Here is a 15368-nt window from a genome sequence, read left to right as displayed (position 1 = left end):
AATCTATTCAGCTTTTACAATTGCTCCATATATATACAAAAGTCAATTGCGATGCCATAAACATACAAATTACAAAGACACCGAACAAAGGCATACGATCAAAAAGACTTGCCTACGAAACGAAATTACGAAGGCAATCCGCTCACCTAATAGCTTCACTAGGGGACGCTATGTCACCAAAAATTTGCATCGAGTTGCCCAGACCAAACTCAATTTCGAAACGACGCAAACATGCCAAAATTGAAAGCGACAGGGTTGTATATTGGAATACAGTTGTTCTGTGATGGAACTCTGTCATTATGAAGTCAGAAATGGTTGGACCGATTCTCGATTGTTACCGATCGATTTCGAAGGCAGTGCTCGGTAGGCCCCGCCTCCTGGGAGGTGTTGCTGCCGCTTCGGGAGCCGACACAGGCGCCGGTTGAAGCGGCTCTTTTGATGTGTATCCCCCCCTCTCAACGCAAGCGCAGACCTCGATAACAAACGCACACAAACTCATAACGCTCCGCGCGCTCTCTCAAGCCGGTTGTTAGTTCACAAACCGGTTTGGTAGTGACAAGGTATACAGTGATACCAAAGTGTTGACACAGTGGTCTAGTGTTTAGTTTGAATGGATTGTTATTCAGTGGAAATGGAAGATAAGCCGTACAGTGTGGATAGTTCCGATGATATCAATATTGAAGAGGAAGAAGAACATATCGAGGAAAATCACAGTAAGTTTGACTTAATTTTTTATTTTGACTACATAGTTTGGAGTTTGTTTCTATTATGTGCCTATTTTAGGTGATGTATTACATTTCAATTACGTATTAACAACTTGAGAAATAAATGCCAAGTAATTAAATTTTATTTTATAACTTTTTTCTTGTATATGTACAAAATAAACATGATAGCGATTATATTTATAAAAATAAAAATCACTTATAAGTTTAGCTTTCAATATTTAGAAAGTCTGAAGATTTTTACTTTGTAATTTGTTTAATTTTATATTATATTATAACATTTTACTTTATATAATCCATAATACCTATACCAGATCAGATAATTTTGTATTGCTAGATGTAGGTAGGTATTTTGAATACATTTACTTAATGATGTTTTTATTTCCTCAGGTTATCCACCCGACTTCCCAATTGAAGCCTTGGTGAAGCTGGAGCGACCGTCGCCTCCGTTGCCGACGCCGCCGCATACGCCCACAGACGACACGCCTCCGGCCGTCGTGATCTCCCGCCACCAACCCGCCTGGACCCCACCCGCACCCCAATACCCCACCTACCCCAGACCTGCCATGCAGACACCCTACCCTTACGAAAAAGTCCCAGTCCCAAACTACAACCACCCAGCCATGTCCGCGTACGTGCAAGCTCAAGTCGCGGCGTTACCTCCATCTGCACCTTACCACGCTATGTTGGTCAATCAGTGGATCAGAAACGCTGCTTTATACCAACATTCTTTGAGATACCCTGGTGTCATGCAAAGAATGCCTGGCAGAAATCCGCCTCCAATGCGAGCACCAGGAGTGCCGGGAACAAGACCCAAAAAGCAATTCATTTGCAAATATTGCAACCGACAGTTCACTAAATCCTACAATCTGCTCATCCATGAAAGGACGCATACGGATGAGAGGCCCTACTCCTGTGACATCTGCGGAAAAGCCTTCAGGAGACAAGACCATCTAAGAGATCATAGGTACGTTGATAAGTTTTCTATGCCTATATTGACTCTATATTATTTACTGTAACATTTTTATTTCTTTAGTTTGGACAATATTGTTAGAGGAAATCAGTTATATTATCTAGTAGTCAAAGTTAATTCAATGTTCTTACTTTAACACCAACATCACGATTTAGTATGTACGTACTTCTTCGAGGCTTTGTTGACGATAACAGATTAAAAAAAAAACAAAGTGTAAACCTTTTTGTGAGGTCGCGAGGCGGCGGCCGCACGCGCTTGCGACCGGTTTCGTTCTTTACGATCACCATATCTGTCTTGCTCCGCCAGAGAACAAATTACACGTTATATTTCTTCGCTTTTACGAGACAAACTTATTTTTTCTTTCCACTTGCTTTGTATAAATTACCATTTAATACAGAGTCCAATCACATCGTCAATTAACTAAAATATAACTCCATATCGTTGTTTACACTAAACTCACTAGGTCACATTCTATCCACACCCAGTGAAAGTTGAACTTTAGACTTATGGTAATTTTCTTTTTTTCCAGATATATTCATTCAAAAGAGAAGCCGTTCAAATGCACGGAATGCGGAAAGGGCTTTTGCCAATCCAGAACACTGGCAGTTCACAAGATTCTGCACATGGAAGAGTCCCCGCACAAGTGTCCAGTTTGTAACAAGAGTTTCAACCAAAGATCGAACTTGAAGACCCATTTGTTGACCCACAGTGACGTTAGCAAACATCATTTAGATCATCTTGAGGGTTGTCAAGAAGTTTCTTCGACGAGCCAGGTTGCAGATAACTCATTATTAGATTTGTCACATAAACCTTCTCCACCACCTGTTTCTCAACCACACCCACCCATGCCAAGTCCACACAATTCACCAGTGGAAGCACCTAAGAAAACGCTAGGATTTTCCATTGAAGATATCATGAGGCGTTAGTTGTATAAAAATTAATTAATAGTTCTAGTATATTTTGTTACATTATTTGCCAAATTTGTCTTGAATACATTAGCAATTCTGGAATTTCAATCATTAGTCATTCTATTGTGTATTATTATTTGCCAAAGAAACATTAATTTGACTGATTAGTTTTTGCTCATCATTAACATCTGTACTTGTTTAATTATTTCTATCCTTATCATTATTTCTATCAAGTTACTTTTTGACAAACTGGCTATAGTTTGAGACACGATCTTACTAAAAGACTGAAATTATTGTTTAATATTAATTGTTGTTGTTTTCTTAGATATTTATTTATTGTGATAGTTTTTATTTAGGGTTTATGTTTGTGGTTAACTAAAGTTACCGAAAAGTATTACCATCGTTTTAAGTTACTTTTATCCAAATTATGTGGCTATGACATCCGATCATGTTCAAATTTAAGATTGTAGTAATGTATGTATAACTAAATTTATATTAGATAAATATAATTATAATGTGTATATATATATGTTGTAAATATTTCATAAATAGATATTAAGTCATGGAGGCTACTTATAAAAACGCATATAAAGAAAATTATAGAATTGAAAACTTCTTTTATTTTCCTTTTTTTCCGTTTCTTCCTCCCCAAATATAACAGTGACTTGTATACAATGAATTGCAGTCTAACTATGTATAAGATAACATACTATGCAAAAAATAACATCAATGTTTAAAATAGTCCTAAGATAGTATACCAACATCGTTTCAATTTAATAAAACAACTAATTATAATGATACTGATAGACTCTAAAACTGATAATTCAAATGAATTTATTTCCAAAACCGAAGAAACAGTAAAAACGACACTAAAATTGGAAACGAATTTTGTAATTTAGTTACCAATTAAGTTCACCTCACGCTAAAGTAACGGTGTAGTTGGCGTGTCCGTCCGTCTATTAGAGAGTGGCCTATGGGCTTATATGGCATGGTTCGTGCAATACCAACAATCATAAAGGTAATTTAGCGTATCAAATTAATTATAATTGCACGTTCTAAGGAAAGCAATTTTGTGTATCTCTAACCTCTCTATCTTATTACACGTTAAAAGATTTAGTTGAGAATGTAACTATCTTCCTTAAAAATAATGATTGCAGAAGAGAAAAAACAATATCATTATAAGAACATAGGTATATTTTATTTGGAATGTCATGGAAAAAGCGAAAGTAATAAGTATAATTTAAGTTACAAAAGTAACTTAAAGATCATTTGGATTGGATTATCAAAATTATACAATACAATAACAACAGTATTATAATTGAATGAAATAGACAAATTTTGATAAACGTGTGTACTTATTTATATTTAGGAAGACTCTAACCAAGACCTATAAACTATAGAAGAAAAGTAAGAAATTGAACTTTTTGTGAACAGGGTGTCACATGAAAAGCAAAAGCCAGAAATTATTTGGTACTAGATGCACATTAGTAGTATACGTTACAAGAGTAGAATAGTATTAATAGATGCGTCGAAAACTAAAAAAAAAAAACATTAATAAACAATTGGATCATACTTGAAGTCTACACTAACTACAAGAAAAACTAATGTAATTAAAATAATCATTGGCTAAATCGCGCCGTGCCTTATTTATAATGTTTGTAAATAGATCGAGATCGAAATAATCGCATGAAGTATTAAATACATTTGCTGCTCGCCATACGAATGAGTTACTCCGGTAATTAGTACGCTTGTAGCGAAGTGAATTACATACATATAAATTAAACACACCCAATAGTTCAGGGCAGTCAATTTTATTAGAAAAGTCTTTATTATATAACAATATATTTAATTAAATACGTAAGGAAAAAGCTGCCTCAGGCACATTATTTTAGATTGTGATTTTTTTCAATTTTACATTTCACTGTAAAAGTGTAATGGATAAAATTATTATACAAAACCTTAAATATACATACATAATAAGTTTTTAAATACTCAATTTCATCATATATTAAAGTATTCATAAATACCGAAACACTAGCGCCATCTAACTAAAAAGGCATGAAGCTAAAATTGTCATTTGTCGCAACTTCACAACGCGATGTCGCCACCCGTCTTACCGAACACTAACTTTTTACACGCTAGCGTTTGAGGGTTAACATTTTTCTATGTCTGTCAGTTTTTTGCAATAGATACCGATTTATTTTAATAATAAATTGAATATCTTGAAATTAGTAATGTTGTTCATTTGGTTAATTATAATAGAAGCATAACATAAACTAAAAATCCTAAACCAACCAAAAGTTGCTAAAAACAGTAAAATTAGATTTCCAGAAACGCAATTAGACAAAGAGTTCCGTGAATCATTCTGATTGATGATTGAAGTTTTCAGTGCAATTTGGCAGTCAATGGAAATTGCAACGATTTCATATGATTGCCGCTAATCGCGGAATCGCACAAAATTCCCATGTCTATTCGAATTCCGAATTTATCCAATCGAATACCTAATCGTTTGGGATTCGTTGTTTTGCTCCAATTAAAAGCGATCAAAGTCGATTTTAACTCGACTGTAGCCATATTTCAAGTGATTTTGTCTGTCAGTGGTCCAGCCAGTGAATTGATTGACTCGCATTTTGATTTATGGTTCTCTTATAAATTTATAGAGGTTAATTCAGGCAGTTCTATTCAATTAGTTGTCTATCATCAAGTTAATTAGAGGTTACGGTAGCCAGCTCTAAATCAGGTCTAGCTAGGAATGCAGAGCAATAAACTAAGTACTTATGAAAGCACATATTTTTAGATGGTAACTTTTGACAGTCATTTATTGCAAGATTTTTTTTAACTCTTATAATTTTAAACTTATATATTTAGTTCCTCTTAGGATATTACAATTTGAGATAAAAATAATACGTATACATATATCAAAATATAGTAGATACCTACATGATTTAAAATCAGCCTGTAAAATAGTCTTGAATTGAATAGTAGGTAGGTAGATGAGTATTCAAGAAATGAATTGAAATTACTTGAATGCATAATATTAAAATTTTAAAGGCTTGGGTATGTTAAGATTGTTAAAACGCTGCTGCACTAATCGTTCTCTGATTTAGTGAACAATTAAGAATTTTGGTTTGAACGTAAGTAACGTTCAAACCAAGTTCTAGGCATCACGTGACCACATTTTTTGTGACCTATACGTGGGTGAAACAATGGTTTAATGAAGATTGCATAAAGCCTGAGGCACAGAACGTAACGACCACCTGAAGTAGCGACCAAATTGTGGCATTAAATCTAGATTTATTACTGCTTTGGATGATAGAATTGTGTTCTATACTGATTATTTTGACTGTGATTTATGTTATTGCCCAGAGCGATGGCTTTGGTATGAAACAAAGATTTTTTTGGAAATTGCTTGTTGTTTGATTTATTATATGATAAAGGTTGTGTTTCAAATAGGTATGTTAACAACGAAATGCTCTATTGTGATGAACAAAACGTCAGTATTCCTTTTACTATATCTTCAGAATAGAACATTCCTATGTTTGTAGGTTTATTTTTTTTTATTCAAAACATTATTAAATTGCCTTATTGCTGGGCAAAGTTCTTTCCTTTTACCACAAATAACATATATGGGCTAATTTTTTAAAATAAAGGTGCATCCTCTACTAGTCAACCGAGTTCATCTACTATGTAGCTGATTATTTTAAATGATATACTTACAGGTAAATAGCGATAATTATATGTCAAGTAAAATCAACGGACATTATATGACGCAGGTGGTATAGAAAGGCACTTTATCAAATTATTGACGTCAAAAATTTACTTAAAACTAAGTCTACCGCCGACTTCTGCAGCTTTTTTTACAAAGACGTCGATGAAAAAATTTGGATCTTCTAAGTAAATATACTTAAAAAAGCTAAGCGTTGTACTGCTTATAGTTGTGATGATTATTATAATAGGTAAAAACAATGCTCTGATACAAGCGCGTAAATGTTGATTAGGTACACGAGGCATCAGAATGAGATGCATGTCTTTAAATAGCTGATAACTATGGCGTAAAACGTCAAAAAACACAAGCGAGTTGTAAAGTCTGTTTTCTAACTATTTTACTTCCAATATATCACGTTATGTTACACAAATGTGCTCATGAGTACTAAAATGAAAACAAAAACAAAATCGATCGAAAACGCATCCCACACGCGCCACCTGGCGGCTTACTCACGCAATAATGATTGGCAGCTGTCAATCATAACAAATCATCGCCTATAATAGGTTTCATTTCGCCCAATTAGAGTCGCACCCACCAGCGATGAAATGCTAAATTCACCGTGTAACTTACACTAAGGTTCTCTGTCATTTTTTTTTTCATTACAACATCATTTTAGAAACTATTTTTGTGCTTTTAATAGTAAATAGTTACTTTGTACTTCTACAACCTTCTATTAGTTGAAGAGTTTGTGGTTGTCTATATGTGCTCGAGAAGTCCCAAGTTCTCGTTTGCCCACAGACTACGAGTACCTATGTTATATAAAAAAAATTAAGACGTAGTTTCGAAGGTATATTTTTAATGCTACAATTTATCTATTAACAAAATTAGTATTTTAGAAACTCTAAAATAAGGTGACTTGAAAATAAAAAGAAAATATTAAATATTTATGATCTTATTAGGTATATTATGCTAACATCATAACTAACTTAATATAATTCTAAAATAAGTATGTAAGTAAAATAATATATGGTCTACTAAATAGTTTATATAAACATAAAATAATGTATAAACATAAAATAAGATAATAAAATTTCGATAATTCCAATATTGTGCTCACAAGCAGGTTTATTACTTAGTTTAAAACAAAAACAAAACGCGTTGAGAACATGTCAAATAATATTTGACAACTCTTCAACCCCTGTCAAACTGAAGATTGACAAGCGGTTTCGGATTGCTTCCAGTTTGTAAAAGATATATTAAGTAATTTGTCATTCGAAAATGTACTTTACAAATAGGGCCTTAACGTTTAATATTAACATTTACGATTAAAATATAATCGACTATTACGGTGTTGAATATGTAACCGTATAACAAAACTCATAAGATCTAAAAGTAATTTTTTATTTTCATAAAGTAAAATCCAAAAAATATATATTTAATTGTAGCATTTACATAATTTTTTTAGTTTCTATTTTTGATGAACAATTAACTTAATAGTTCAGGCTCACCTATTTAATTATAAACTTCGGATATTTTTCTGAAAACGTGTAATTTTACGCTCAAAATGTACATTTTGAGAACGAACATTTTTAAATCACAGACCATATACTTAATTGTACCTTTACTTGGAAAAAAAATATTGACTCCTGTATCGATATGTCATGTTTTATGCAGCCAAAATATAAAAAAAATAATTGAGACTTTAATCAATCTTGATTAGTAGTTGGATTTTAAGAAAATACGTTTTTTAACTTTGATATAAATTACCTGACACAGTTTCGCACGGATGTAATAAACATTATGTACATATTTAATGAAAAGGTAATTACCAAAATTAATATAATACAGTATCAAAATTGTTGTATTAATATCATATAATTGTCTATACCTTTCAGTATCATAATTTTCTATAACTTTGCTTTAGCAATACGCGACGAGGGTTCATGTACCTACCTGACTTAAATTTTTGTAAACATCTATTTATATACTGTACATGTAAGCGATTGTAAATGAATAAATGAATGAAAATGAATATTTACCAGATCTAGTGCAAGTATATAAACAACGCAGCGTACTCCTATTTGTGTGTAAAACTAAATGTCTTTTCACCGCTCTTGCTGACGAAGTATTTCATAGTCTATATTATGTAACATATGGAACAGATAGCTACAAAATTATTTTCACTAGTGTTGGATATGGCTAACTGGCCAATCATATCAGGCAGATTTATCTAGCAGTTGGTTTATCTGTCAGATAACAAAATGATATTTTATCACAATGTTGTGAAACAGGACATAAGTATTTTATTACTTGAAAATTTGTATTTTTTTTAATATATTTGCGAATTAGGCTTGCCTATTGAATTATTGATGTGACGCAATTGTTTTCGCTTTTATCGTTTTTTTAAGTTATTATAATATATAGGTATTTATATTATAGTCTGTATTGCCCACTAGGACTAAAGTATCTCTATCAAAACCTTGGTCTTTAAGCAGCCACCTTCTGGGTAAAGCCAGGTAACCAAAAAATACGTGTTTCCATCCAGACGTATAATTATAAAAGATCAAAATGTGAACTGCAGTTTTGTTATTAAACGTATTATTATGGATCAAAATGAGGTTATAATAGTCTTTTATGTCTTCCAATGATATGAAATAGACCATTTTTAAATTTTTGCAGTATTGTGGTTACTGGCTTTTAATATAGGATGAGACGTGCCATCCGCTGTTGGGACGATTTCATTATATCAATGCTAGGTTTTGTGACATTTTGATTTTTGTAATTTTGATTTATGACACATTTCAACAAAATAATGCGGTGGAAATAATGACTTTTGTCAGTAATCGCATTTTTTGCAAATCAAAGCTATCAACATTTTTGAAAGGATAATAAATTTGTTTCATTAGGTAAGTAGGACTTATCATAATTTTAGAAAATAGAATAGCACCTGTTTGGGAAAATATGTATGTTGGAGAGCATTGACACGCAAAAGTATAATGTCGAAAATCAAAATTGTATGTTTACTACTTATTATTTTTTCGTTCTATGTATATTAATTAATTCATCATATTGATGCCGAATTACATTTTCGAAAGATGTTATTTAAATAAAAATAGCCTGGTACTTTTTATTCAATATATTATTTTTACACGAATTTTACAAGTTTGTAGAGCAGCCAGAAAAGGCATAATCTACTTAGGTACACAAAAAATCCGGGGCCGCGCGGGGCTCTTCTAAATCTATGTCGATTGACAAATACATGTGATTGTATAAGTATGTCATAATATTCTATTGTACTATTATACTGATTTTAGAACAAATCTTATACAACAGTAGGTACCAATCATCATAATTACACGTATAATTCAACGTTGACTCAAGTCTAAATCACAAAGAATAGCCGACAAAGTACACCTGTCTTAATAAATTTCAAAAATATTAAAATGACATTCTTAGAAACGCCGACGGGGTCCAGTAGGCCCTGACTAATTTATCGGCGCCACTGATATCCCCACAGGGTCCCTTGGACCCACTCTGTCCAACCGCAAACTAATCAAACAACCGGCTATTACACCATCATTTTTGGAAATGATCCGGATAGACATTGAAACTTGGTAAAACTTGCACATATTGAATACACCCAAAATTTTAGTGTTTTATGCCTACATGACTGTTGCCTCAGGGAGTAAATAAAAAATATGTGTTTTTTTATATTTACATTAAAATAATTTAAATAGAAGATTAGATACTAGACTAATCCTACAGACTTGGACGAACTGAAAATTTATATTCGGTCTAATAAATACGTTTTGGTTCTATTCATAAACCAAACGAAAATAGTTTCAAAAATAAGTTTTCACTGATTGACTTGGCCAGCCCAGAACTTTTAGTATTGGAATTGAAACGTTAAAAGTATTATAATTGTAAAACCTGACGGTTCATCTGGTCATCGGTTCATCTCCAGTTTCCATGTTCAAGTTCTGCTTGAAAAGCATGAGAAAGCGGACTTAAGCCTGAGACTATTGACAACCAAGTGATGGCATTTCTGTCGTATTTTATACTCTTTGATAAAAATACGAAGTGTTTACGTTCGACATGTCAAAAATAATGGCGTTTTTTATTTGTGGGTTTCGCATGCCACCTATTATTATAAGTAGATGTATAATTTTTTTTAGTTTTTGTGCGAATTTATGAATGGGAAGTTGATAGTTCTGACTGAGAATGAAGATTTCGTTTAAATTTCTATTAGTTTTTTTTACTAATACCGTGTTCACAACAAACTTTTGAGTGATTAAATTTTTCAAAGTTTTTTTTTAATATATCCATCGTATGGAATATTTTGTTGATTTGTAACTGTTAACACTCAAAAGACACTGTAATTAGCACTCAGTATATCTACTAGGTACTACTACTTACTATAGCTGTTTATATCCTAACTACTATAAATGCGAAAGTAAGTTTGTTTGTTACCTTTCACGCTCTATCTATTCAACAAATCTTCTTGAAATATTGCATACATGTAATTTGAAGTATGGAGAAAGACATAGGGTACCTTACATCGCGAAAAAATAAAATTCCCGTGGGAAATTAATGCGGGAAAACTAGTAGATAATAAAATAAACAGTACGATGTTTTTGACTAATGAAGTAGTACAAAGTACAGCAAACTCGCACGTTAGTTATGACAAATAATTACTTTAAATACCTGGTGGTCTTGCCTTGACTGTTTATTTCGATAGGTAATTACTATCCAACTTGGTGACGTATTAAACATCAGACAAATGTTAATTTAAATCATGTCTATTTCAACCTGAGACATAAATATCTCACGATTCTTGTATTACGGCGAGTAAAATGATGAAAAGCAACTACTCGTGTGTAATGCCGACACGACATATTAAATTAGCTTACAGATAAAGTGTCTGATAGTGCTCATAGGTGGTCTACACTACCGCATAGAGGTTTAAAACTGAAGGATTAAAAAAGATAAACTTTTAATGTTGAAGACGCGTGCCGTAATGGTCATCGCGTGAATCTAATGACATCTTCATAAAGAAAAAAAGTACAAAGAAGAATTTGTTGTATAGCTTATTGAATTGTATTAAGTACCGTGTTTCTTTTTCATAAAAAGTACAAAGAAGAATTTGTTGTATAGAAATATAACTTATTGAATCGTATTAAGTACCGTGTTTCTTTGTTTCGTGGTTGTTTTTTTTTAAAGAAGAACGCGATTTTTTATTTGCGCTAATTGGAAACATGCCTAAGGAAATGATTTGGAAAAAATATTCGTAATGTTGTGCTTACCAAGTTTTTCCAAGAGAAAAATGTGACATTTTTTTCTGTTTAAATTTCAGAAAGACAATATCAATTTTAATCCCTTTAAGAAACATACATCATACATCCTTTTGATGTTTTGAAGTTTACTATTCTGAGTGAATCTTTGTTCAATACAAAGATACGTTTTCCACTGACAAGAACAAGTTCTTAAATGCTAAAAAAATTGACGAAACCTATGACAAATATAACCAATATTATTACTTCTTATATTACTATAGGTACTTTCGAGATACGCGAAACGCAAGCGAAACAAAAAGGGGTCACAGCCGATCCTAGATTATCTCGACCCAAAAAGGAGGACCAAAATCACCTGCAGTAACACCCAAAACATTAAGCCCCAGGACGGCACGATTCGCCTTAAGCCAACTCGCTTATTAGGGATGTACCATGCACCTGTGTGAATATTTTCTTAATCCCCTAATTAGAGGTTTGCCATCCAAAGGCCGGCCAAACGGTTGGACGTCTGTGAACAATAAATTGTTCGACATTTGACCCCGTACCGGGTTTTCGGAGAATTCGCCTTTAGGCGCTTTCGGGTTTTTGAAAGTGCTGTAGAGATTGTTACTGGGGAAATTGACTTCTATTATGTATTACTACTTTATTATAAATGTTTTTAGTGCGGACGCAATTTGTTCTGTCTCCTACTTTTTCATATACATTACGGCGAAAACATTTTTTTGTTCATTTAAAGGGCAAGGGTAGGTACTCTAAAGCTCATTAAAGCTAAATTACATAGGCATAAATTGTAGAATTCATCAGTGACATTAAAACTTATTTCATAGCATTAGTTTAACATCATACAACTGATATTAGACAACTCAAACACTCGCACTTGCCCTAGATAACTCTGGAAGGTTACTAAACTGGAGCCCACACGCAATAATAACAAACAATTAATCAACAAGATCGCATCTGCGATTAACATTATTTAATACATAATGCTAGAATCCAATGCACTGATCTCACATAAATCCACCCACACTTCCCAGGCTGTAAGCCGAATGTACCACGGTGATCGTCAACCGAGGATTTTGCCTGAGGCCCCTCCGCCTCGCCTTCAGTCTCCACACTGTTTTTCCCACGTGCTCTCAATGGTCGTATCGCGTGTGACCAAGCATCTACTAACCTTCCAGCGCCATATACAATATTCTTACCTTCATTAAAATCTTAAAAATCATCAGTGTACCAACTATTGTGTTCGTTAGTGACGTTTACTGTGGCGTTATTTATGACTGGGTTGATGTAGTCTGGATTATCACTTAAGGCGCTGCTGCTGCAGAGGATCTACCGTTTGCTTGGGGCTAGATCTCGGTTCTCACCTTTGGCCGTGGGATTTTGTCTGTACTGGCCGAGATTTTGTTAATGATAAGTGAAATTCTTTAGGGCACTTTTTGTTTTTGCTATATTGTTGTGTAAAATTAGTTGAAGTTTCGTTTTGGTTTGGAAATAAAATGAGTTATCTTAGCAATGATCTGTGTTATGATTTAGTACGATTTTATTTTTGTCATAAATGTTTGTTTTTTGTCATAAATGAACTTTCAAAATTATGAAGAAATAATATTAAAGACCAGAATTTATTAAGCTCCTATCATAATGTAATCCCACAAATTGTTTTTCACCTTCAAATTGTCGAATAAAAAAGTTAAATCATTCGAGAGATTTGTAATAACCGTATTCACTGTAATAACGATACTAACCGCCGAGGCGATTACAAGCGTTTACCGGATGATTCGGTAATCGGTGGTATTGTGGTATTTCGGTAATATTGGGAAAATCGGGAATGAAAGGAATTCTCTGGGAGCTCAAAAATAATCATAATGTGTGGACGCCAGACGTTTTGAGAAATACCTTGTGGTAAATATGGTATTTAGTTACGATTATCTTGCTAACTCAACTGCTCTTTGGGGTCTATAAAAATTCCAATGAAATTGTATAATCCTTGGTACTTACTATTATTGGAGATAGTACTTAGGTATGTGAATTATGTAATTAAACTCACTTAATTACAATACAAATATTTTTGAAATTTTAAAAACAATTTTCATTAATTTGCAAATATGTTATCTACTCCATCGAGCCATCAATTTAAAACATCATTTGATAAATTATATAGAAACTGTTGATTGATCTGATCAAATACTGACTTTCCACCAAAGTTCAAATTATCAATATCAAAGTTTAATATAAGTTACAATCATCGAACATGGTTCCCAGAAAGCTTATAATCTAATCAAGTTTACGAAATTTCCTTAACCAGGTAATTCTCTGAAGAAATCGCAGCTATTCATTAGTCCCGCAGGATCGCTCTCGCCCCTAACTTTGTCGGTGTCGACCGCGTGTTGCTTACCACCAATTAGCCACAATTTTCGGCTAGCACAAAGAATTGATGTTGTCCTAAAGATCATTGGGTGGTAATTAAAACAAATAGGGTCAAAACGACCCCGCCTGAGGCGCCACGGGGCGGTAAGGCCCGCGTCCCGCCGTCGCCGAAGGCGCCCTACCCCCTCATTATAATCTTAATCTAATTATTGAATTCTACAATGTTGTGTTTACATTTTTTTTTCTAATTTGCCCCACTATACTTAGGATGGATGCGTAAGCGCTAAATGGCACGTTTAGGGTCATATATCATACAAAAGGAGTCACTGTTACACCGGCTAAGTTCTCACGCCACTTTTTTTACGTCTTCTCGTCTTAGGCATGAGGCGGTATCATGGAAGTATTATTATATGGTGGTACATTTGATTATTTTTTGAATTTTGTTCCATTCCGTCATACAAATTACGAAAACTTGTATTTTTTGTGAGGAAAATGCGTTGCAGTTATTTTTAAGGTTGAGAAAGATATTTCAATACCTATTTATGCCATCGATTAAATCAGAGATATAGATAATAAATGAAGATTTTTTTTTAAAAGACTTCGTTACTAAAATTTCTATTTCACAACAACCCATTTTGTTGCTACGACGTTAGTCCTACATACGAGCTATTAGAACAGTTTCTATGATAACCATAATCAAGATTTTCTAACATTCAGCAATGTAAAAAATTACATTATTATAATTTTACACTTGCAGGGTCATCATCATCATGCTCCAACAACTTATTGACAACTCATTTGAATAGCTAGAATAGTTTGAATAGCCCCAGGCTTTCGGCTATCTCCGACGCTTCGGAATTCCTCGGGAGAGATCGTGTGATCCCATCCATCATAGCTGGTAACGACCTCTATGCAAAACACTGACGTGCCTGTCATCCTTCGGTATTTATATAGAGCTGAAATCATTGTGTCATCGATTTATTCGATGTGTGTCATGGGTGACTATATGTTTACTGTTTCACTAACGATTCCGACCTAGTTTTCTGGACATTTATTGCATATAGGCGTGACAATAATTAAACTTTGTTTATGTCATCTTATTACTTGAAGTCGGCCCTCAGTGTTCTCAGGTGCCAAACGTTCTGTACTGGTTTATCTGTGTGTTAAGTGTTTTCAAGGACCGTCATATCCTTGGAAACGTCGACAATTTTGTATATTGTTTAGCAAGATAAAATAAAGAGATGTTGTAATAAACATATTTACAGAATGAAACATATTATGTTGTTCGATATTGTAATACATAGATTAATTACTGATATTTCGTATATACGATTGCAATCTTCTTGAATTAGTAACAAAGATGTAAAACAGATTTGAGTTCATTGCTGGTTTACACCCGTCACT

At 33.4% G+C, this 15368-nt stretch overlaps 1 protein-coding gene across 1 annotated transcript; it reads left to right on the top strand.

The window, feature by feature from the left end:
• The first annotated feature begins 496 nt into the window (after nucleotides 1–496).
• Nucleotides 497–3200, top strand: odd (odd skipped). The gene is made up of 3 exons (XM_053754955.2): nucleotides 497–713; nucleotides 1113–1689; nucleotides 2225–3200. The coding sequence occupies exons 1-3, from the start codon at nucleotides 611–613 to the stop codon at nucleotides 2619–2621; spliced, it is 1077 nt and encodes a 358-aa protein (XP_053610930.1). The 5' UTR covers nucleotides 497–610; the 3' UTR covers nucleotides 2622–3200.
• Nucleotides 3201–15368: the final 12168 nt, after the last annotated feature.

This window comes from Plodia interpunctella, chromosome 14 (genome assembly GCF_027563975.2).
Source record: "Plodia interpunctella isolate USDA-ARS_2022_Savannah chromosome 14, ilPloInte3.2, whole genome shotgun sequence".
Lineage (NCBI taxonomy): Eukaryota > Metazoa > Arthropoda > Insecta > Lepidoptera > Pyralidae > Plodia > Plodia interpunctella.
This window is presented reverse-complemented; position numbering and strand designations above follow the sequence as displayed.